The sequence below is a fragment of the Colletotrichum lupini genome, chromosome 3, assembly GCF_023278565.1.
Source record: "Colletotrichum lupini chromosome 3, complete sequence".
Lineage (NCBI taxonomy): Eukaryota > Fungi > Ascomycota > Sordariomycetes > Glomerellales > Glomerellaceae > Colletotrichum > Colletotrichum lupini.
In genome coordinates, this window is record NC_064676.1 from 3,765,357 (window position 1) to 3,787,518 (window position 22,162).

General features: G+C 49.7%; 8 protein-coding genes across 8 annotated transcripts; 3 read left to right on the top strand and 5 right to left on the bottom strand.

The window, feature by feature from the left end:
• Nucleotide 1: 1 nt before the first annotated feature.
• CLUP02_05904 (uncharacterized protein) lies at nt 2-2,180 on the top strand (the record flags this gene model as incomplete). Its single annotated transcript, XM_049284909.1, has 12 exons — nt 2-29; nt 95-179; nt 272-297; nt 340-382; nt 442-765; nt 825-926; nt 1,055-1,156; nt 1,218-1,429; nt 1,474-1,611; nt 1,674-1,852; nt 1,920-2,059; nt 2,135-2,180. The coding sequence occupies 12 exons, from the start codon at nt 2-4 to the stop codon at nt 2,178-2,180; spliced, it is 1,425 nt and encodes a 474-aa protein (XP_049142052.1).
• A 238-nt stretch (nt 2,181-2,418) lies between these two features.
• CLUP02_05905 (uncharacterized protein) lies at nt 2,419-2,580 on the bottom strand (the record flags this gene model as incomplete). The annotated part of the gene is made up of 1 exon (XM_049284910.1): nt 2,419-2,580. The coding sequence occupies one exon, from the start codon at nt 2,578-2,580 to the stop codon at nt 2,419-2,421; it is 162 nt and encodes a 53-aa protein (XP_049142053.1).
• Nucleotides 2,581-2,906: 326 nt separating this feature from the next.
• Nucleotides 2,907-4,937, bottom strand: CLUP02_05906 (uncharacterized protein; the record flags this gene model as incomplete). The annotated part of the gene is made up of 6 exons (XM_049284911.1): nt 2,907-3,050; nt 3,357-3,624; nt 3,700-3,799; nt 3,864-4,172; nt 4,239-4,714; nt 4,834-4,937. 6 exons carry the CDS (start codon nt 4,935-4,937, stop codon nt 2,907-2,909), a joined length of 1,401 nt encoding a protein of 466 aa, XP_049142054.1.
• A 1,699-nt stretch (nt 4,938-6,636) lies between these two features.
• CLUP02_05907 (L-lysine 2,3-aminomutase) lies at nt 6,637-10,739 on the top strand (the record flags this gene model as incomplete). Its single annotated transcript, XM_049284912.1, has 19 exons — nt 6,637-6,903; nt 6,973-7,139; nt 7,194-7,355; nt 7,411-8,005; nt 8,058-8,385; nt 8,458-8,490; nt 8,557-8,649; nt 8,700-8,807; nt 8,870-8,998; nt 9,064-9,092; nt 9,217-9,308; nt 9,373-9,478; nt 9,535-9,616; nt 9,743-9,864; nt 10,036-10,077; nt 10,151-10,234; nt 10,321-10,406; nt 10,463-10,501; nt 10,616-10,739. The coding sequence occupies 19 exons, from the start codon at nt 6,637-6,639 to the stop codon at nt 10,737-10,739; spliced, it is 2,688 nt and encodes an 895-aa protein (XP_049142055.1).
• Nucleotides 10,740-14,207: 3,468 nt separating this feature from the next.
• On the bottom strand, nt 14,208-14,870 carry CLUP02_05908 (uncharacterized protein; the record flags this gene model as incomplete). The annotated part of the gene is made up of 3 exons (XM_049284913.1): nt 14,208-14,238; nt 14,293-14,483; nt 14,532-14,870. The coding sequence occupies 3 exons, from the start codon at nt 14,868-14,870 to the stop codon at nt 14,208-14,210; spliced, it is 561 nt and encodes a 186-aa protein (XP_049142056.1).
• A 73-nt stretch (nt 14,871-14,943) lies between these two features.
• On the bottom strand, nt 14,944-16,031 carry CLUP02_05909 (uncharacterized protein; the record flags this gene model as incomplete). The annotated part of the gene is made up of 6 exons (XM_049284914.1): nt 14,944-15,017; nt 15,084-15,238; nt 15,309-15,399; nt 15,466-15,585; nt 15,662-15,917; nt 15,948-16,031. 6 exons carry the CDS (start codon nt 16,029-16,031, stop codon nt 14,944-14,946), a joined length of 780 nt encoding a protein of 259 aa, XP_049142057.1.
• A 917-nt stretch (nt 16,032-16,948) lies between these two features.
• CLUP02_05910 (uncharacterized protein) lies at nt 16,949-18,348 on the bottom strand (the record flags this gene model as incomplete). Its single annotated transcript, XM_049284915.1, has 8 exons — nt 16,949-17,049; nt 17,128-17,164; nt 17,202-17,270; nt 17,326-17,634; nt 17,720-17,815; nt 17,867-17,985; nt 18,039-18,262; nt 18,323-18,348. The coding sequence occupies 8 exons, from the start codon at nt 18,346-18,348 to the stop codon at nt 16,949-16,951; spliced, it is 981 nt and encodes a 326-aa protein (XP_049142058.1).
• Nucleotides 18,349-18,685: 337 nt separating this feature from the next.
• On the top strand, nt 18,686-21,543 carry CLUP02_05911 (uncharacterized protein; the record flags this gene model as incomplete). Its single annotated transcript, XM_049284916.1, has 5 exons — nt 18,686-18,819; nt 18,989-19,325; nt 19,770-20,210; nt 20,917-21,159; nt 21,502-21,543. 5 exons carry the CDS (start codon nt 18,686-18,688, stop codon nt 21,541-21,543), a joined length of 1,197 nt encoding a protein of 398 aa, XP_049142059.1.
• Between the last annotated feature and the right edge of the window lie 619 nt (nt 21,544-22,162).

Consider the following 22,162-nt stretch of genomic DNA (forward strand, 5'->3'; position numbering starts at 1 on the left):
AATGCAGACCAATATAGCTGCGTTCCTTTGTGCGAGTAGCATCCTCCACATACATCCCGGCGACTCATAAAAGATCTTTTCTGACAGAGACAAGTAAACGGAAGGAAACAGTCCAACAAGGCGGAGAAACATGTTTCGGCAAAGGCACTCGAGCATGGCAATGGCCCTTCCTACACATTGTTGCAGAGCCTCTAGCCGTGATTGGTGACGGAGGAGGCATACTATATGTAGCTATCCTCACACGCGAATGTGTCCATAAACAGCTACCCAGTGAAACATCCGTGTATAAATGCCGCGGTTCGTAGCGACCTGAACGTGGCAGCTGAGCGACCCCCACAGGGCTTTCTCGGGCCTTGTTTGTCTCCTCCCTCGGTCAAGATGGGTTTGGTCTAGCTGTCGACCACCCTTGAACGCTATTACAACACTCTCGAACTTCTCCAGGGCCCTTACGGCCGAAACAATGACCATGATCTCCGGGGCTAGACTACAGAAGTCGCGCTACGATGCTCGAGATGTCACGTCGGCGCCCGCCCGCCGACCTGATCTGATGTCTCTGGCCTGCAGGACGCAGTCTGACGGTGAGCACGTAGTGAGACCAAGAAAACGTGTCCCATCTTCGTGGACGGGAGAGCACACCGAGGACCCTCCGAGATCTTCCCCGGGCCTTTGTGGTGCTCACATCTCAATATTCACAATAGGGGCTTCGACCAGGTCTTCCCGATCCGTTAACCTCTGCGTCACCGTCTCGGCTCTTCTGCCCCCCTTGTAAGTTTACACCTCAAATCAGACATTCATCTCGCCTTGGCACGCGAGATAAGCAACAGGTATTTGTCCACTTTCCAAAGGGGGGGCCAGAGGGCGGAATCCAGCATGTCTTCGGGCTTGGACACCCGGTCTCCATATCGAAGCGGATTCGGTATAGCAAAGTGGCGCTCTCCCTTACACAATTATCCCAAATAGAATCAGAAATGTCATGACGGAGCGTCAGAGTCAAAAACGTCGACCGCTGTTTAAGGTTTTGACTAGTTTCTCGATCGTGACATTTCTGATCCAGAATAACAAAGACAGTCGATCACGTCGTTTCCCCCTCCCCGAAAACTTGGGCTAACGGGCCGCGCCGAAACCACCGCCCTGGCAGGATCAAGAAATCGAGCCGGTGCAAAGCCCTGGGATTGCTTTTCTTTCCATTCCAACGGGTGTGGCTTGGCCGTTTGCAGAGGAACCGCGTCTCGCGGATCTGGTCTCGTCCGAACGCCTCGCGCCCCTGTGTTCCTTTCGTCAATCCCAATCTCGAGCCAGGCCCCCCCCTATGTATCATCCCACCGAGGGCTCTTTTTTGGTGCAAGACATACCTACAACAATGACTCGGACCGCTCACCGAACTTCCTATTCCAAGCCGGCCCAGTGTTATCTCAATGGAACATCAACTGTGGCCAGTAGCCTTCTCGGCGGTCCACTTCGTTGTGATGTAAGCGACGAAGTGCAAATTCTGCCTTCATACGGGGGCCTATCGATGGTACGAATATATGACCTTTGTCTCGCCCATTGATCCCCCACAAGTTGCCACGTCGTACAATGTCACACAGCGTCCGGAGAACGGATGGGTCGTATGTCCCACCTCGCAAGCTCGCGGCGCAGCGGGCATGGGAATAAGCGCCCGAACGGGAACATAGCAGTGACGATCTGCTTTCTTTTTGGGAAAAATGCCCAGGAATGGCAACGGCAGATAGGAGTCGGCGTTGACGTCTTCGAAACCTATCTGTTCTTTCATTGTCAAAGGCTGCCGACTCCGGCATGGACTCCTCAAGTCAACAACGGAAAACCCCGTGTCCGCGACTGGGTTCACTCACTAGTCTGCCACCCCTGGGTCTTCCCATGCCCTCACAAAATCCTTCTTTCCCACCCTATTCACCTCAAAGGCGGGACACATTTTCCGCGACTGGCCGAATCTTTTCGATAGTCTTACTCAAACCCCGGTTGTTGGTGAAGCGTACCTTAGTCTTACTTTAGTCTATATCTGTAGTCGCGTTAACTTCCCTTTGGATAACTTTCAGTGGTTGTGAGTCTGATTTTACCGGATTTCTTGATGCGGACCTCGTCTCGCGGTCTCCATGGCAGACCACGACTGGTCAAGGCTCGTTCCAAGAGCCATGGCGACGGGACTCCCCAACGGCTCCTAGTTGGACCTCGAGCTACAGTTTCGGTTTTAGTTGGACTCACAAGTGATTTGCGCAGTAGGACGTTCTATACTGTAATGGAATCCACCCGTTCCACTGGAAATCTTACCCTTTGTATCGACCAGCAGCCTCAACCACCTACAGCCAATTCGACTCCTCGCCGCACTCATCCACGACGCTCACAAAGTCCCTAATGATAGTTTTCAAGTTGTCAAACTGTGAAAAGACGGGGTAAGCTGGCTTATACCCGGTCTTGGCCCGTCGAGCCCCGTTGGTTGTACAATGTCTCCTTGCCTTGGAAGGCGTGGCGGATATTCCGGACACTTTCCCCGTGGGATTGTAGATACGCACGTCTGATAACTTGCATATTCAGATCTTCGACCCATGTATGCGAAATGGTCATCACGGTAAGTATGTCAAGAAAGGCACTGTGCCGTTGCCGGCCGGGTAAGTCGATGACAAGCAGGGGAGGCCGCCATGCTTGGGCCTAATGTACTATCAAGCCATTGCGCGAACATGATTCGAGGACACATTCCTATGGTGTGAAAGTTTGGCTAAACCCCTTGGGTCAAATAAGGTAGGTAAGTATATGACATCAAGGTTACTAAGGGAGTAAAACATGAAAGCGTCCAAAAACAGTTCAAGTTGCGGTGTATGCCATTCCGTTGGCTCTGACCAGCTTCACTCTTCTGTTATCATACGATCTCGTAACCGCTTTGCGTTGGGCGGTCATCGTCCTGCAACCTTTGGTCCGATCCTGCAAGTCATTTTCGACGAGGGCTGCATGAGGCGCTCCTTGAGCCAGATAGTCAACGCCGTCGTCAGCCAACCACGTTGGAACAGTGCCTCACCGGGATAGCCAAGACTGCCGGTCTACCCAGTCATCCTCCATCGTCAGTCTGAGGGGATCCTTGCCGACCCCAGTTATAAATAAGAAAGGAGTTTTCGGCCCTCGTGCTCGTGGTCGGATGTTTGGTGTTAACAATTTTTTTCGAATCACACCTTTGCCAACCATTTCCAGCTACGTTTCGTACACAACCACCGGACAAAGCAGCAACTCGCAAGCGCCATTGCGAGGACTATCGCAAGAAAGACAATCATCAAGCGAGGGCGGCTGCCCTCACCGTCCCCTAGGACAGCCTGACTGGCTGGGTTGCCGACCAAGGTTGCCAGACTCACAACAGCATAGCAGCAGCCGATGTATGTGCCACTGTCTTGCGGGTCGCAGAGTCGTCCGAGACATGTAGCAGCCGTCGACACAAAGCTACCGGTACCGAATCCAAGACAAAAGGCCACGGCATAGAGCGTAGGCGCGGACGTGTCTCCGAACGCTAGCCACAACACAAGCATGACCGCTTCTGTGAATATTGTCATGAGTATAGTCACATTGAAGGGGCCTATTTTATCGGTGAAATATCCAGGAACAATCCTGCCGAAGGAAGACCCCCTGAGAAAGCATAAGCTGAAGAACCAAGCGCCGGCCCTGAGATTCCACGGCGATCAAGGGGGGTGGTGAACTTACACACTGAAGACAAGGATCAAGTAGAATACATCGCCGAGCTTGACTATTCTGGCATACGTGGGCAGGAGACCCCACGCTACGAACAGCACCAACTCGAAGCCTGCCATCACATTGCATTAGGGCTACTGATACTTGATGAAGTTGGTGTGGTACAACTGCCATACCGCATACGCTGAAGGTGAAGAGGACAAACTTCCAACGCCTGAAGCAGGCAAAGTCCCACATCTTTCCTTTGCGAGCCTTGAGTACTCTGGGCCTCGTCAAGGCGCACCCGAGGGATAAAAAGGCGCAAATTATGGCAAAGTGGATGAGGCTTGCCGTCGTCCACTCGAAGTTCTTCGTGGTGAACCGAAGCACCACGGAGAAGATCACCCCACCCAGTCCTCCACCCATGGTGCAAATGCCCATGGCCAGTCCCTTCTTGTCGTCGAACCAATGATTAATAACGGCTAGCGCAGTGGTGGTCAAAGCCGCTACGTCCGTAACGTTAGGATAATTCTTGACAGTTACGCTTTGCCCGAGATGGACAAAGAACCTACCTGCACTTATACCGGCAGCACAGAAGCAGACCATGAATTGCCAGTATTGACTGCTGAAGGCGACGCCTAGGAAGGCCGCGCTGTACACAATTGTTGCGGGGGTCACGAGCCATCGGGGCCCGAACGTGTCGAACAGGATGCCAAAGGGGCCGCAGAGTAGAACAGATAGAAACCCAAAGATGGATATAATCCAGGATATGTCCGTGTTAGACCACGGAGCAAGCTGATTTTCCTTCCAATACACCTGAAAGATGCCCACGGTCGTCATTAGACCGAACGTCGGGATCATAAACGCCGTTGATCCTACAAGAACGGACCAAGCCCTCCATCCACCGTCTACGGGCTCTCTTGATAGCACCTTGACCTGGTCGTTAGAGGCATGATGTACCGTCGAAGGCTGCTGAGTCTGGGGCAACGTCGGGCGTCGGGTTATGGCAACGGGGCTGGAGTGAGAAACGGGTCGCAGCGACGGCAATCTGCTCAAAGGGACGTAAGTCAGGTCAGTCAGGTCCGCTAGAAGAAACAAGGAGGAGAGCTGAGGGGTCCATGAACATGCCCTATGCCTGTTTTATGGCGGAGTGACGGCATGCCACACGCCCTGGAGCGTGTGGTTTCCTCGACATCCGTGTTTGGACCGGCCGCTACCTGAGACACTGATGCTGTACGCTGATCGAGCTGACTTGGTCTAGACACGGCCATGGCTGTGGTAGGTACTTGATAATATCTGATGGTTCTTTTCTGTTTTTTCCCCTCCTGTTCTTCAGAGAGAGACGACAACAGTAGATACACCAGTCTGGCACATAAGCTTCATGAGGGTTGGATCAAGGGTAACGGGCTTCTTTAACACTATGTTCAGCCGTGCCATCTCTTTCTTTGTAAGCTGTAAACCAACACAGCTACGGGCAATCCCCGGACACTTTCCACCTGATTTCACTCAGGCCAAGCTTGGGAATGCAATTTGCTGTTGGCGTAAGTCCGGCAACTCCAAGGTTAGATCAGCGGGAAGCCCAGGCAAGGGCCCACACCTGGTCCAACCGAACGTTTGTTGTAGTTTAAAAGTATCACAGGAGACCTAGCCTTGACTCGTTGAGAGAGGTAGTTGGTATATCCCATGCAATGTAACTGGACTCATGCTGTTAGACAAAGACCAGTATCATAGCATGGTGTACTTGGCCAGGACATTCGTTTCGAGTGCATGATATACGGAAGTCGGTGTGCAACAACAGCAGCTCAGCCGGCACTGCATTGTCTTGGGTTTGTGGAGAGTTTCTAGGGCGCCAACCGCTGGCTCTCGAGGGATTTTTCTCGGAGGTGAGATGCTAGACAAAGGACTAGCATGTGTGACCAGACACTCGGTAGCTAATAGGAAGTCAGCGTTTGACGATGAGGGAGAGTGGACCAAGCCAGGATATATGCAAATGCAGCTCGATTTGGATATTGCGCAGATGAATGCGTGTATAGGCGTGATTTCATGGGCATATCACTTGCGCGAGACGTGGCAATAATGCAAGGTTGTGGTGGTACCTCTCGCCTCAAGCGCCGCGGGGAAGAGTAGTAAGGGGTTGCCGCCATCATGCCTCGAGCTACTGTGACTGAACGCACAGCTAGACTGCCACCCTGCGTAGCAACTTCCTAGTCATCGGAAGTAAAGCCGTTAGTAAAAGATACCCCGAGTTATGGCGAAGTAGAGGAAGGTTACACAAGACGAGGTTGTGTTGCGCTTTCCGAGAAGTCATAGCAAACAGTCTGCTTACTCCTGGGTACAGTACCTACCTTCCGAGTCGCCTTTAGTTGGCTGAACAGGAAGTTCATCAAAAGAAGGAGGACCTGGCCGTGACTTTCCGTTGAGCTGGTAGATACCCATTCTGTTGAAGGAAAATTCTCCGTGTAACCTGTTTGCTGAAGGCTGATCTTGGTGTTTGCCTTCCGCCCCCTGCCACACTGTTGGTTGTTCACCAACGGTTATGGACGGCGGTGGATCGAAACGCCCTCTGTTCTTTCCAATCTGGCCATATGTCGAGACAGTTCTTGCAGGAGTGAAATATGCCAACACCTCCACTACCTCGCCCTCCTTCGTCCCGTCCTGCATCGGGATATCCCGCAGAGATTTCTTATCTGATGATTACAACACCTTTTTCCATCTGTCAGTTCCGACTCGCTGCATCGAACTTCCACCAACGCACTATTAGACAACCTCTCGTGCTGACCGTAGTCATACGACAAGACGCTGGCAGTGATAACCCGCATATTGGCCAAGCCTAGGTCATTTCAACCGTCTCGTTACGGCTTGCTGTTAGGCAAGGCCGAGGATTTTCGCAAAGCCCACGAAACGGCGACCGTTCCCTGGAGCTTTGGCTGCCCAACGTGCCCCCAAGACTAGGAAAACTTTAGCACAATAATGTTGTCGTTTAGTGTACCGGTTCGGGCAGCGGCTCGTTTTATCCAGGCAACACAGCGTGGCCAAGGAGCTCGCTGGATTGCCACTCCATCTCGTTTGCAGACAGCTCAAGCCGCGGCCTCTGAAACGGTTATCGAAGAACCAATGTACCACGATCATGTTGAAGACGTATCAACATCAGACCGAGGCAGACGAGACGAGTTCTGGCGCAGGATCCCATGGTGGCAAGATATATCCACAGAGGACTTCCTGAGTTATCGTTGGAGCGTAAGTTGACAGGTCTCTCCCTTCTCAATTGAGTTTCCTATTGCATTCTGACACCGCCCCCATGTTCAGAGTAGAAACATGGTCGAAAGACTTCCGAAGCTGCGAGGCTTTCTTGATGCGACCTTGCCCGAATACATCCCTGTCCGTGGTTCCAGCAGTGAAATGGAGCCTCGGAACGAGCTTGTCAACGACGTCCTCGCAGGAATCAAGAAGGCAACCATGTCTGTTCGGCTTACGTGGGTTGAATATTAGTCGATATCAGGCGGAGGTGCTAATTCGAGTTGCCACAGCCCGTATGTTCTCAGTCGTATCGACTGGACTGACCCTCGCAACGATCCCATCTTTCGCCAGTTCATCCCGACTCAGTCATCGATGGTACCGGATCATCCGCGGCTGACACTTGATTCTCTGCACGAAGAGGCCGATTCACCAGTCCCTGGCCTGGTCCATCGGTACCCAGATAAGGCTTTGTTTCTCCGTAAGCTCTATCAAGAGACATATGCCAAGCGAGACCCTCCTTGATGTATTGGCTAACATCAATCTCTCCGAAGCCGTGTCCGTCTGTCCGACATACTGCATGTTTTGCACTCGCTCCTACGCAGTAGGTGCCAACACCGAAACCGTCGACAAGCATTCGTTCAAGCCCATCCTTGCCAGATGGGAGAAGGTGTTCCAGTACATCGAGAATACACCGGATCTGCAGGACATTGTAGTCTCTGGAGGCGACTCGTACTACTTGGCGCCTCACCAAATCGAACTGATTGGTGACAGACTGATCTCGATGCCCAACATACGTCGCTTCCGGTTTGCCTCAAAGGGACTTGCCGTTTGCCCGACTCGCATTCTTGATCCCAGTGATACTTGGGTAGATGCCCTTGTCTCGGTGTCCAACAAGGCAAGGAGGGCTGGCAAGGCGGTGGCGCTGCACACCCACTTCAACCACCCCAATGAGATCTCCTGGGTCAGTGAGGAAGCTAGCCAGAAGCTCTTCGAAGCCGGGGTTGTGGTACGAAACCAGACCGTGCTACTCCGCGGGGTCAACGATGATGCAGGCACCATGTCAATGCTCATCCGCAAGTTAGCGAATAATAACATACTCCCGGTAAGGTAACCCCCTCCCTGAGATGCCTGCTGTACAGGACTGACGGGACTAGTACTATGTCTATCAGTGTGATATGGTCAAGATGGTGGAGCACTTGCGAACGCCTCTGCAAACGATTCTCGACTTGGAGTCCAAGATCAGGGGTTCGATTGCTGGTTTCGTGATGCCGCAGTTTGTAGTGGATCTCCCTGGAGGCGGTGGCAAGCGCTTGGCAAGCACTCATAGATCATACGACCGCAAGACGGGTATATCAACGTATGTGGCACCTGCAGTGACGGGCCGTGACAAGGAAAACAAGGTGTACGAGTACTACGACCCTGTCGACTCTCTTCCCGAGACCCAACCAACCGATTTTCTGGATGGGGCGTCCCGACACATTGGTTGAGTCCGGTCCAGACTCTGCGAGTCGGCTCAATATAACTTCCGAAACTATGGACATGACGGTCATCTAGAGTATCTATCAGCTCTGATACGACATCTTATGAGTGGGAAAGAGGTGGCCTACGCGGGATACGGATGAGGGCCCTTGTCCACAGCTTGGCGGGATTGAGGCGTTCCTTTCCTTGTTCATACAACGTATCAAATCCCGGCACCACACCCAATGGCCGTTCTGGTCTTGAACTGCATGGCTGGTGACTGCCGCTGTTGGTTGTGGTTACAAAGAAGCCGGCGATTGGTTGCAGACCGCGTATAGGCTTATGTAAGGCCAGTGTGATCACCGTGTGTGACGAGAGACGGATGTTGATGGCCGGGCAGTACTATAATGGCCATGGAGAGGTGAAAAGTTTTCCTGATGGGAGAGGTTTCAACCATCTCATACATCTATATATATAAAGAGCAGAGTGCCCAGAGCTGATCTGATAGTCTCATGTTGTGAAACGTTGATATCGTTCCATACGGAAGATTTGCTACCGTGTAGAAAGGAACGGCCCGGTACGATGACAGTCATATCATGCGCTCCTGAAGGACGATCTGAACTGAGCCGGATACAGTGTCTGGAGAGAGAAGGGCAAGATTGATGTTTGCTTGTCAGGGGTCTCACACCCTCTCAGTCTAAGCTGTTGTTTGGCGGCTGAAGGCTGCCAAGGTGAGATTTCCTAATAGGACGTCAAGCATATGCTGTTGGTTTGTCCTGCAGCCTCATTGCCATGATGGGCAATCGGTGTGATGAAAGAGGGGTAAAGTGTTGCGACTTCATATCAGATGGGTAGAAGAGCAGGAAAGACGGGTACGGCAGCCTGGAAACTATCTCTCTTTTGTTCAGAGATATTTCTCAAGGAAGGGAGCAGCGGAAGAGACAACAGTCATGTTCGAGGAGTAGTACTATGTAACTACTTTAGTGTACCGCGACTTTCTCATGTCTTGAGGCCTTCTACTACACCTCTGCAGAATGAGGCTGTCTTTCAATATCCTAGTAGACACGTTCGATTTGTTTGCTGCTTGCGTATAGCCAACGAAACAGCCTACTGGCATGTCACACCCTCTCCTGCTGCATTCCAAACACACAAGAACAGCCCCCACAGTGACAGACTGAGAGACATACCAAGACAACGTCAACGAATGACGTGCAGCTCCTCTTCCATCCTACAAGGGCGCAGAATCAGATTCAAAGTGAACGGAGTGATAATGCAATTTCGTTGGTAGGCCGGGTTGTCCTACGGATAGTAACGTCTAGTCGCGGCGCGTGGATTGCCACCCCCCCCCCCCCCCCTCCCCCAAACTCGCACCCGTGGACAGTGAAGGAGCCTGGAGGAGGGAAATACGAAATGAGGTTTCTCTCTCGGGACTTTTCTCACTCACCTGACGTTTATTTCCGTCTTCTCGTTTCCCAGAAGATTGGTTTCCATGGTTCGCCAACGGTCCCCCCCCCCCCCCTCCCAAACAAAAGATTTGTGTTCCATGTCTGATGTAACATTCCCGGAGGCTATGAGAAAAGGCGGGGGTGTTAGCTGAGATGAGGTTAAGATTGGCTTTTCTCCGTCTTCACTCATCGTGTTCTTTTTACCTTTAGCGACGTTGCATTGGCATAGTTCCGGAAGCCCCCAGCTCTATTCATAGTGGCGATGGGCACGGTAGAGGGCCACTGCACAAAGTACTGTGCTCGTGGGATGGAGTTTGGCACGAACATGCACGCCACCGTTCTAGGACTTTAGCATTGTGAGCACAATCGAGCGCAGCGAATATTATTTTCTCGCCGATTTGCCGAGAACCACGGTCGTTGTATCTTTTGTTAGTTTCTAGACTTCTCTCTGGCTGCAATAATTTAGGCGGGAACTCGGCCGTTGAGCGAAATGGACCAGTCGCATGCATCTTAGAAGACGAAGAAGGCAATATCGGCGCGTGGCGGCGAGCTAAGAAAGAGGAGGGAAGCAGAAAAGATCCCGAACGTTTTCGTTGGAGAGTGGCAGTGGCTTTGACAACGGGGAAGACAACAAGCCACATTGAAACTTGACTCAGTTTCGTCGATAACTTCACCTCCTCCTCAGACTCCCCCAGGTGACTACATATTCAACCCATCTGACCACCGGACACTTTTTTTTGACTTCGATGTTCCGAATCCACAGGAAAGGGGACCAATTGCCTTTTTCGAACGAATGATGCCCCTTTTAGGAACGGAGAGAAGCTTAGTTTGAAAAAGGGCGAGGATATCCTGCCAGCAGCTCCCGCTATTCTGCCACCAAGTGTGGCTGCGGCCGCCACACAACCGCCAGTCTCGGGCACATACATAAGCTAGGCTCTGCGTAGTTAGCATTTAAATAAATTAGACCAATCAAAGGCCATTAATTAACTTATAATTAATTAAATTATTTTAGCAAAAAGTACGGCAATCGACGAATTAGCCTAATTCGACGTAATTAACGAAATAGCCTAATTAACTACTTAATTAACTACCTAATTAACTATTAATTACTCCGTATAGCCCATAGCCTATAATTTAGTAACTTCCTCTACTTTAGCCTCGTACTCTACTTTAGCCTCGTACTTATTAATAAGTCTATCTATCTCGCCTTTTATTATAAGATTAATATTATAAGCGCAATCCTCGTTAGTTAAATCCTATAATATATTTAACTACGTAAAATTACTAATTAATTAAGATCGTAACTTTATAAATATTAGTGGCTAAGGAGCCTTTATAAGATTAATCGTATCGCTATTAACTACGTTAATTACCTCGTTAGTAATAGCCCGCTAGTACCTCTACTATATCTCTATACTAAGCTCGTATATATTAAAATCGTATATAATCTTAAGGCCTTATTAAGTAGAAGTAGCCCTGCCTAGCGCTAGAGGTACTATTAATAATAATAATACTAATACGGGTACTACTTTTATACGTTTAGTAGCTTCCTTATACTTAAATATAGAGGGCTCTCGTCTAAAAAAGGTACTTCAATCGATAGCTAGCTTTTTTAACTTACCTATTATAATTATTATAATACCTACTATAGAGCCCTATAAGCGACCCTTACCTCGGACTTATAAAGGATCGAGTAGGGGGATAGAAGTACTATTACTAATAATAAGCTCTAAGCGTCGTTAGAACTAATATAAATAAATCTCTTTTAGTAATATTAAGGTACCGTCCTTAATATACTACTAAAAAACGTAATAATAAAGCAGCCCATAAGTAGTTCGAATTAAGTAGTATACGCACTCTTTTAATAGCTTTTTTAATAAACCTAAATTTAGCTATTTACTTAGCGTACTAAGTTCTTATAAAAGTCGCTTAAAGGTATTATAATATATATATAGACGTACTTTTTTCTAAAATAACCCCGTAATAGTACTTAATACCTTAGTTTAGTAACGGGTCTAGTAAGTACTAATTATAGCTACTTAACCTACTTAGAAAATAACTAATTTATTAAATACGGCTTTAAAGTTACTTATATAGTAATAAACTCGTACTTTAATACTCGCGTATAAGGATTCGATAATTAACGTAGTTAGGTAACCGAAGTACCTAATTCGGTTAACCTAAGTAAGTACGAGTTTCTTATACTACGGCTTAAGCTAGGTATTAATAACATAATTAACTACTACTACAAGGTACTTAGTAATTTAAAATTCGAATAATCGGTCGTAGTATATAGCTATTTGTTACGAAGGTAACTTTGTTTACCTTATTATTCGCCTTATTATCAATATTACGTAAGCAAACTATATACCATATTAATCTACGATTTCTGTAGATTATTATAGGTATTGATTATGTAAGCAATACTGCTTATATAAGCTTACGTGAGCAATGGAAAGTACTGGAAGGTAACTAAATAATCTGGAATTTACTCGAGGCGGAATTACGTACTACGATTACGCATTCACTTACGTATACGCTTATTAATTATATCATAATTAATAAGCAATGGAATATTCTAGTAGGAGGTTTTTATGCCTATATGTAGGCGTGTATTTGCCTACCTAGACCTTTCGTTAAGCAAGCAACTTCTTATATAGTAATTCAACTATATTACTCTCTTTACTACAAAAACCTCTTTTATATACGCTTATATCCCCTATATTCATATATTCTTGCTTCTATATGAATATTCACTTTTTATATTCTTTATAAGAATATCCCGCATTACCTCGTTAAAGCTATACGTGCTAGACTATTAATTAGCTATAGAAGAGATTACCCTAATTTATAAGGAATTATTAAAAATAAGGGTTATATATAACTATATTAGTCTCGTCCCTCGTGGCCGGGCCGAAGTAATACTAGGTCCGGGCTAATATGTTAAGGTTAACATATTAATAGCAGAGTACGTATAGTACTACTTTAAATTAGGTATTATTATCGAGGGTATTAAGTAGAGCAATCTCGCGATCCGTATACGTAACTTATAAAAAGGGAATTTCGTAAGCCTAGAGTAATATTAATAGCTAGTTAATAGCCTAATAGTAGTTAGCTTCCTTCTTACTAAACAAAAAGCAGCTCGCAACTTAAAAAGCATAACTATTATTAGTTACTCTGTAAATATTAAATAATAGTATATTAAATCGGTTAGTTTTATATATAGAATTTATTAATAAAACATCCGGGTATTATTAAAATAAGGAAATCGCAGTAGTAAGTATAATAAATAAGCTCGTAATATAGCCCGCGTTATCGCGTTAAAAATAGTATTAATACTTTATTAAATCGCGTAATTAGTTAAATAACTACTTAATAAGGGTCCTACTACCTAATTCGTTATAGTAATAAGCAGCTAATATATTAAATATATCGCGGGCGATAATACCACTATAATCGCTACTTTCTAACCATAAGCTCAAAAGGATTTAAATAGGTCGAATGCCCTTATTCTATTAGTTACCGATTTAGTCCTTTTTATTACGTAGTAGCGCATAGTAATAATATATAAAAGCGTTAATATTATTAAATAAGTAGTTATAGTAGTTATAAAAGTCGCTAACGACGGGACAAAAGAGCTAATTACTACTTAAAAAACTAATAGCGATTTATTAATAATAGTTTATAAACGAGGTCGAGGATTTATAACGCTTATTTAAATAGGTTAACTCTACGAGGCATTACTATTTTTAATCGTAACGCGGGCTATAACTATAATAATAAGTAATAGTAGTTAGCGCCCTAGTAGAGGGCTTATATTAAATAATTTAGACTACAAAGCTAGCCTCGTAAGTAGCCTCGTTAAGTACTATTTTAATATTAAATAGGGCAGGGAATTGCTAGCTATAAAGTAAGTAGTTATACTCTATATAGCCGTAATCGTTATAATTAGCTATATATTAATAAATAAAAAGATCGTTAACTTCGTAATTATTCTCTTCTTATGGCATATTAACGTTAGGAATAGTTTTAATTAGCGGTAGCGGTAGCGGCAGCGACGGCAAGGTCGACGAAGTAGTGGTTATAGGTAGGTAGGTAGGTGGGTAGGTAGGTAGGTAGGTAGGTAAGTGGGTGGGTATGGGCAGCTGGCCTCCGGGCTCGGAGGTAGGGCCTGCTGCAGCCACACTTGGGGGCGGGATAGCAGGAGCTGCTGGCAGAATATCCTCGCCCTTGAAGAAAAAGGCTGAAGCTGCGCTCAAGCCCTCGTACGACCAGACATCACAATGACTCGCCATTGATTGCTTTCTTTCCCAAAAGGAACGGGAGAGTACGGAGTACAATATTCGTAAAGAGAATAGAGATATGTGCGACTCAAGCGCTAATTACTTCCGTGTACATGTCTTATTCCGCGTCGAGGCAGCATGGCAAAGAACTTCGTGTGGAATGGCGACAATCTCGTATCACGCGGATTTTCACTCGTACGGACGAACCCACAGGACAAACTTCGAGGGAGCAGCTCACGTTGAAAATGAGAGTAGGCGGTGAAGAATAGGCCCGTTGCGCAGTTGCTTTTCCGTCAGAGTCGCGAAACGTGCCGCATGCGCGTAGCAGGTGCGAAAAAGCAAAGAAACACACGTTTATAGGCAGGGAAGAAGCCGCGTAGAAAGAAGCAGTTTGCTAGGTTTCGAAAGGCCCGCCGGTACAGACTGTTAGACAGGCGCACACACCAAGGGAGCCCCCCTTCCCTCGGCCACCCTGGGACCAGTAAAGTAGGATATCATTCAAGTTGTGCCGAAGACCCTGCTTGAAGAACCCTGCTTTGCCAGCGAGGGCATGTTTGCTTGTTTTTTCGGGCTTCGTCGACAAGCGAGGCATGCGGTGAGGCCCTCCCCTCGGGCATACCGTCGGTGCGGGAGACCCGAAGTTGGAGAAAATAGCGGAACGGGTGGGCAACGAGGGGGGAAGGGGAATCGTTTCTCTTCGAATCGAGTGCCAATCGATCAGATGAGTTGACATGATCATCAGTGGGTATTCTGGAAGATGCCGAACCTGCGGTGTGGACATTGCGAATCTCTGTCAGTTCTTCTGTCGTTGTATCAACACTTGATGAACAGACAGGCTTCGATCACGAAAGCGGTCAAGCGTTGCTTTCGTCGCCAAGGTCCAGACTCGCCTCTCGTTCCTCCTTCACGCTAAGAATTTCTGCAGGGACTGATGGAGGCCAGCCATGGAGAGATGAGGCTCCGTTCGATGATGACCTGCGAACAACCTAGTAACCCAAATTATCGACAATTAGATGCTGAAACGGAGAACCCAGGAAGCGAATAGGTCCCGCGATTCTCTGGGGGTCTAGCGCTGTGGAGGAGCCTGGGAGGAAGAACAGAGCTAGGATGAGGACAGCAATGGGGCACCATCGGGTCTTTCGGCTCCCTCTTGCGCGCGGAAACATGGGCGAGGAATAAAGCGATGTTTTGATTTTTATTGTGTGTGTTTCGTGATCACGGACGAAGCGACAACGTGTTTGTCAAAGGATGGACCCGAGAGACGACATATGGAGAAAGCATATGATTCCGTACTCGTACGGGGGCCATGGCTGCAGGCAAGGGAAGAAAAAGACTTCCAGAAACGGGAAGAAAAAGGAGTCAAATTGATGATGCACAGGGTGTCGTTGACTCGTTCTCGGCCGAGGGGCCCCGCCAATCTTCACAATCCGAGTCGTGCGTGGCCTTTGTGAGCCCCGGGGCCGGGTTGTAAATTGGTGTTTCAACGAAGAGAAAACCTGCTCGACATTTGCTGTAAGAAACCCTCCAAATTTAGCTCTCGACAACCCTGAACCTTCTCTGTTCATCTTCAACTGCTAGGATCGTGGAAAGCACAGTAGGGTTTTACACCGATGACGATGATGTGCAAAGATTGACGATACTCGAGATAAGTCTTGTTTCCAGACTGCTGGAACGCGAGGAGATGCTCGTAGCTGCATAAAAGCGAATCACGGGCCTCCACTATTTCGGGGATCGGCGTCGTAATGGGCGTGGAGTTCTTCTTTGTCTCCCTGATTGCGAAGGGTTCGCGGTTCAAAGTTGCATACCAGTGGGCTCCAGCAACTTTATGCTATCCCATTTGGTATATTCCCACTTTCACCTTATGCGTGGGGCTTTTCAACGGTTCATCCGGTTTGCTGCTGAGCCTGCTGGCCATGTCCTGTTTGGGATGAGCCAGAGCCATAAGATCTGCGATATAGCTATCCTATTTCGTCTCAAAAAGCCCCTTGAGTCAATACTCAACGGCGGGACGAAAGGCAGAAAAGGCAAAAAAAGAAGGGACGATTCATGAGCCAGAATGGAGGCGTTCTGTTGACGGGAAAAGTGGAATCGGGGGATCGCACAGGCGGAAGAGCCAAGCGACTCACGGATGGGGTTGCACCGGCAATGCAAACTATCGTACGAATAGAGCCTGTCGAAGGTCCCCCCGTATGATTGCTTGTTCAAGGCAAGACTGGCGTCGTCATGACCTCTCTCGAGTCTCTGCCACCGTTGCTGAAGTGCCGAATTCCGTCGGATGGTGGAATGAGGGGCGCACATCCTTTTGGCGCGTATTGCATCTTGCAAGTTTTGTATCCCTCCAGACTCTAGTTCTCTATTCCTCTGTACCCGTATGGCTCCTCCCCTCGTGGAGTTGTGCCCGGCGTGTCGGTGCGACTGTGACCTCAGAGCCCCAAAATGAGGTGCCGATCGGTACGCAGGAGAGAAAGGGAAGGTTTCATTGCGTCCGTATTTACCGGAGGAACCCTCCCCAGGGAGTAGGGTTGCTTTCTTGCTTAGTTGCTCCCCTTTTTTCTTTACGGACCTCGTCACATCACTCCATATCATGCGGGCTCTATAACGGCAACGCGCAATGCCTACTGGCACATTCGCGTCGAGCATGAATTCCGTAAGCGCTCATAGCTGACAATCACTTAATGTCCTTAGGACATAATATACCTGAGCGGCGGCCGTTGGCCCGTCGGGCGTTGCTGATGAAAAGGCAAGCATCTGGAAGCTGACTACGACATTTGTGACCAAACACGGCAAGGGGGCACAGCCATTCAACGGCTCGTAGTGTGGGGGCCGCGATAATCGAGAGAGAAGGCTAGAAGTCTAGATTCAAGCAGCCACGCAGCCTTGTTGGAGGGAAAGCCACGAGAATGCCCTCTGCTGACGGTTCATCTCGGACACTCGAGAGCTTGCCTTCATACGTCCGTAGCCTCATGCAGTGTGCAGTGCGGCTGGTCTTGGCTTTTCCCCTAAGGTCCTCCTCATCTTTACTAGCTCAAGCGTCCAACGTCGCGCAAGGCTTGCCTCGAATAAATTACAGGCTTTCTGCTGTGTGTTTTTTTCTCCGGTTTCGTAATCTCACGACAGGGAAAGAGATGCGAGAGTGGAAGAAGGAAAAAGCAAAAACTTTCTGTGCTTCCCGAAGTTCGAGCTAGTCGTAAAGGGGCTGAGGTTCAGGTTCTGATCAGTGCTCCCGCTACGCAAACCAAGGTTGTCCCCTCCGCGACGTCGGTGAAACCGTGAAACAAAAATACACAATGCTTTTCTCTTATTCCATATTTCTTTGCTGTCCCGTGGAGCTTTGCCTTTAGGTGTTCATGCTGATAAGGCTCTGTCGACTGACTAAACGACCTTGTCCAATGATCGCCCGTCAGCAGGGAAACAACAGGGCCGCCGATGGTGGCATAATCCCGTTCTCGAGACTCCCGACATTTCTCGTGAATGTAACTTTCCAGCGAGTCTATCTGTACCGTGTTGACAGGGTTACAATATGCCCCATCAAAGAAAGAGAGTTCCTAGGATGAATGCGAGAGAAGACCGTCTGAACTTAACGTCGCGGAAGAGGTAGATAGGAAAAGGTTTGGCTGGACTCCGCGACACGGCATTGGGGCTGAACATGGGACGATGTGAAATTCGGGGGTGGATGATGATGTTCAGGCACACAAGCAGGGGGGCAGAGTGACGAGGTAGCACAGACTCACAAGATGGATGTGTGGTTTGGTTTTGCTTCCGTTACTCGACACAGACCGAGACTACCACAGTAGAGTGTGTTCCTGCAAGAGTGAGATGGAGGGCTGGCAATCTGCGGGCGCCGCATCCATGTGCAACCACACCATAAAACAAAGTCTCGGGGTAAGGAGATGAAGCTGTCACGCTGTCTATCACAGTACAATAGTATGAGTGTGAAAGCTTGACGAACCGACGGTCTTGACTGCTTCGGGACACGGGACGGCGAGACATGCAGAGGAGCGGAAATGTTGTGCTACAGCCCGAACGTATGACAAACCGACGCAGCCCTCCCTCTCGAGGCATTTTACTTTCTTGGACTGGCGGCCGTCTCGACAAGCTGCAGAACCGCTGAAGATTTTCCGGTTGCTGCTAAAATTGCGTTTGGTGTGCTTCGCGAAGCGCTTGTGAAATTCGCTACATGCAGCTCTTGTAAGCTCATTTGCTGTGCTGGCCTTGTCTCGTCAACCAAGAGACGGGCGTTCCGGGTCAGCAGCAACCATTGGGATACGAGATATATGATGTAGGTCACACCTCAAATCTCTCTGTGTCTGTCTGGCCGAAGTCCTCGATGTGTGCTATTGACACCTAAATACAGGATGACCCTTCCTAGGCCCTCCGAGTTGGCAATGCTTCATGTTTCCTTTATTGCAAAGTCATGCCCGAATGTGTTGGTGATCAACATTATCACTACCATTCTCGAGAGTTTCACCCCGGTCCCTTAGAGCGACCCTCTTTTTGGACTCTTGAGCTCTCAGACTCTGGAGCCCTGCTGGTGGATTGAGCCATACTTTTTCTTACCTTACCTTTACGCTACCACTCTATTCGCCGTTCGGCTGCATGTTCCCCTGCTCCCTGGTTCCCTCTTCACCCAGTGGATCCGGAACCAACAGGAAGAGGAAGACCCTCTTCACGCATCCCAGGCACAGGCACAAGGCCCCCATCAGCTGGCAGGGACTCCCGGACTTTGTGAGGTCAGCTCAATACCAGATCCGGCAGTATCTCGTTGGACCTTGGTGACTTGGTGCCTCACAGCGGAGTACAAAGTGTAGCAACCATGACTGCGCTGCTGGGGATTAGCCAGCAGGATCCAAGGCGATTGGGGGAAAGTTTGTGGATGTCATCGACGACCTCCTCGTCCAGGTCCTGGGCAGAGCAAGAAGAGCGGGCAAGTGGACGAATGAAGGCCTTTGCTGGCATTGCTCTCGCTGCCCCGGCGCGCGTACCTGGCGTGATGGGTGCGCTGCCGTGGGACCCATCGCGATTGTCACCATCGACTGGTAGGTATGGACCAGGGGAGATGGAGGAGGACAAGTTATGCCAGCACCGCCCTCGTCCCTGGGCGGCGGCAACGATGGATAAGGACATGGGGAGCGTTGCCAGCGTGGACCAGCATGAGCTCATAAGTTTCCTTGACGACACGGATACGGACGCGGACGAGTTTATCCTTTGCTCGTCTAATAACTCGTCTCCTTCTTCTGTTCCCATTGCGCACTTTCCGATCGACGAGAACGAGATCGACAGAGATCTTTCATCAACAAGAACCACCAGAAGCACCAGCACCGACATTATTTCCAATAGTATCCGTAATAATACTTCGTTTTACTCTTCCGCACGCTCGAGCTTTTCGTCATCGACAACGACAACAGCAACAAATTTGACTTTTACAACGACATCGGCATCGACAGCCACCACGACAACGGCGACAATGGCGCCAACGACCATTACCAACAGCTTCCTCGGCATTGGGGGAGGTGACAATAACGCCGCTAAGAGCAATGGCAAGAAGACAGCAGTAGCAACAGCGGAGACGGCGGCCGGTGGACGGACCAGCGAAGATAGCGTGGACCGGTCTCACGGCCTCTGGAACTATTTGCATCACGGACTCGACGGGTACAGCTCGCCCGATCTGCGTTTGCTCCAGCACAACCAGCAGCAACAGCAACAGAGCCAGCAACAGCATAAACAGTCCCCTTCGTCATCGTCATATCATAACCTCTACTTGCGGCCCGACTCGTCGAGGAGCCACCAGCACTTTCACTTTCCCCGGACGAGCTCCGAGTCGGGTTCCCGCTCTGGCACTGGCTCTACCGCGACCGCGACCGCCAACTCGACGACGTGGACACTGAGGAGCGGCAAAAGTCACGAGAAGAGCAACAGCAGCGGCAGCAAGAAGACCACGGCGACGACGGTGTCTGCCGCAAACTCGGCGACGATGGCTGTGAAGCCGACAAAGGTCAATACCACCGGATCAGCAACAATTACTGTGCCGCCTCCGCCGGTGTCGCCTTCATCGTCAGGGCCCTTTGGGGCGCAGATGACGAAGCAAGAATTCGAGGCGTTGCCGGAAGCTATTCAGCGAAAGGTGAGCAAAGACATTTTATTTGTGTGATCTTGTTTTCCCCCTTTGTGGACCTGATTTACCCCCAACCGAGACTTCGCTTTGTCTACTCTGGTGCTCTCTATTTCTGATTCTTTCGTTTCTAATTGTCCGCCTTTGCACTTTGTCTCCTTCTCTTTACGGCTCCTCGCTCGAGCACTTTTCTATCAACCCCAAATATCTGCTATTCCCATGTGCCGTCCCAATGGGCAGCATTCCTTTATTCGCAAGTGCCGAGTCTCTCGTTGCTTTACTTAGCGCAGCCAGCTCGCCAGCCCCCCTCCCCCCCAGCCGAGGAAGTTTGAGCCGAGAGACACGCCATCTTTTCAAATTTGAGGACGGAACTACGGCGCCCGTTTTTGTTTTATTCCACTTCATTTTGTTTCTTTCTCGTCCTCGGCCCTGTTCTGCTCTGCACGGGCGTATTTCCCGTGGCCATTTGGCCCAGCCCTGGGCAGAAATAGAGGCACAGACTGCAGTAGGGAGAGTTGTCAGGGACACGGATGAAAGTGCGCTCGGCCGGTCGTAAGGAGACGAGGACGAGGCGAGGCGCCTTCTCTCCGCCTTCTTTTCGGGTTCCTGAGCGTTCGAATCGAGGGAGTGAAATGAGATGAGGATGAGGATGAGAGACGAGAGTTTTGTCTGCCCGTCTGACCTCACACTCATCACCGCTCGCTCTTCTGCTGGCTAGCTGGCTGGAAAGGTCCAGGCCGACCCTGGACAGAGCTATTCGTCTCCTCCAATGAGTCTCCGACCCAAGTCCAGGGTACCTTCACCTCGCCAACCACAGCCGCCTGAGTTCCGCCGTATAGCTGCAGCGGGGACTCGCGGCTGGGGGGCCGTTCAGGTACCCATCGATGCAGGTTGGCTCGCCGAGTCGTTGCCCAACTGCAGCATCGGCGCCGCGGAGAGGATACACTTACAGCGAGTGAGAGTGAGTGAGGAGAGCGAGAGTGAGAGTGAACTGTCCACTGAGACATGCACCCGAGAAAAGAACAGCCTGCTTCGGGCCCTCTCCCCCGGGAGGCAGCTCACAATCATCACCTTTCCGTCCAACCAACACCCAGCACATCTCGTTCTTCAATCTCTCTCTGCCCCCAACTCGCATCTTCGTCCCCACACCCTCATGCACTCGGCTCCCAATATCACCTTCATTCGCTCGGGGGGGGGGGGGGGCGGCCAGTCAGCATTGGCGTCAGGCACAAGGCATAGGCGCGGGTGGCACAAGGATCCCTCTTCTGTCCATATCTGCGTTCATGCTCATGCATATGCATAGCTGCCAACCGCTGAAGAGAGCGTTCTCCCCTTCCGCACATAGCTGAAGATGAGGGGATTGGGGGCGCAGGCCACGATGCAGACCGACGCGGCGGCAGTCGTTCACGAACTCGCATATGACGAATCGCATCGTGTTGTTGAGTGTATTGTCATCACAACATCAACAACACCATCGTCAACAACAAGACCAGGTCGTCCAATCTCATCATCTCATCACTCGTTGCTCGTCAAGTCTGGTCTTTACACCGTCGGGTCTCATTCGGCTTGCCTTCCCCCCATACGTGCTGCACAGTTCGATATTGCACTATCAGCACAACATGAGGCGTGTCTCTCTCATGTCTCTCTCTCACTCTTACACTCACTCTCGCTTTCACACACACAACGTACCCCGGCCCGCCAGTTCAGCCATGAACAGTTCCCGTGCCGTTGTGCAACCCAAGCCCGAACGACATGTCTCACTCGAGTGCAGAAACTGGGCCCAACCATCCGTCATGTCTCTCCCCATTCCCTCGTTCGTCCACTCAGTCCAAACCCCCGATCCTCCTCGGACTCCCTCCTCACCCATCATTACTCATATTTGCAACGGCGGGCCTATCTTTTTTGGTCGGCAGCACATCCCAATTCCCACATTCTATGGAACCCACCCGGGCCACCAAGTGGTG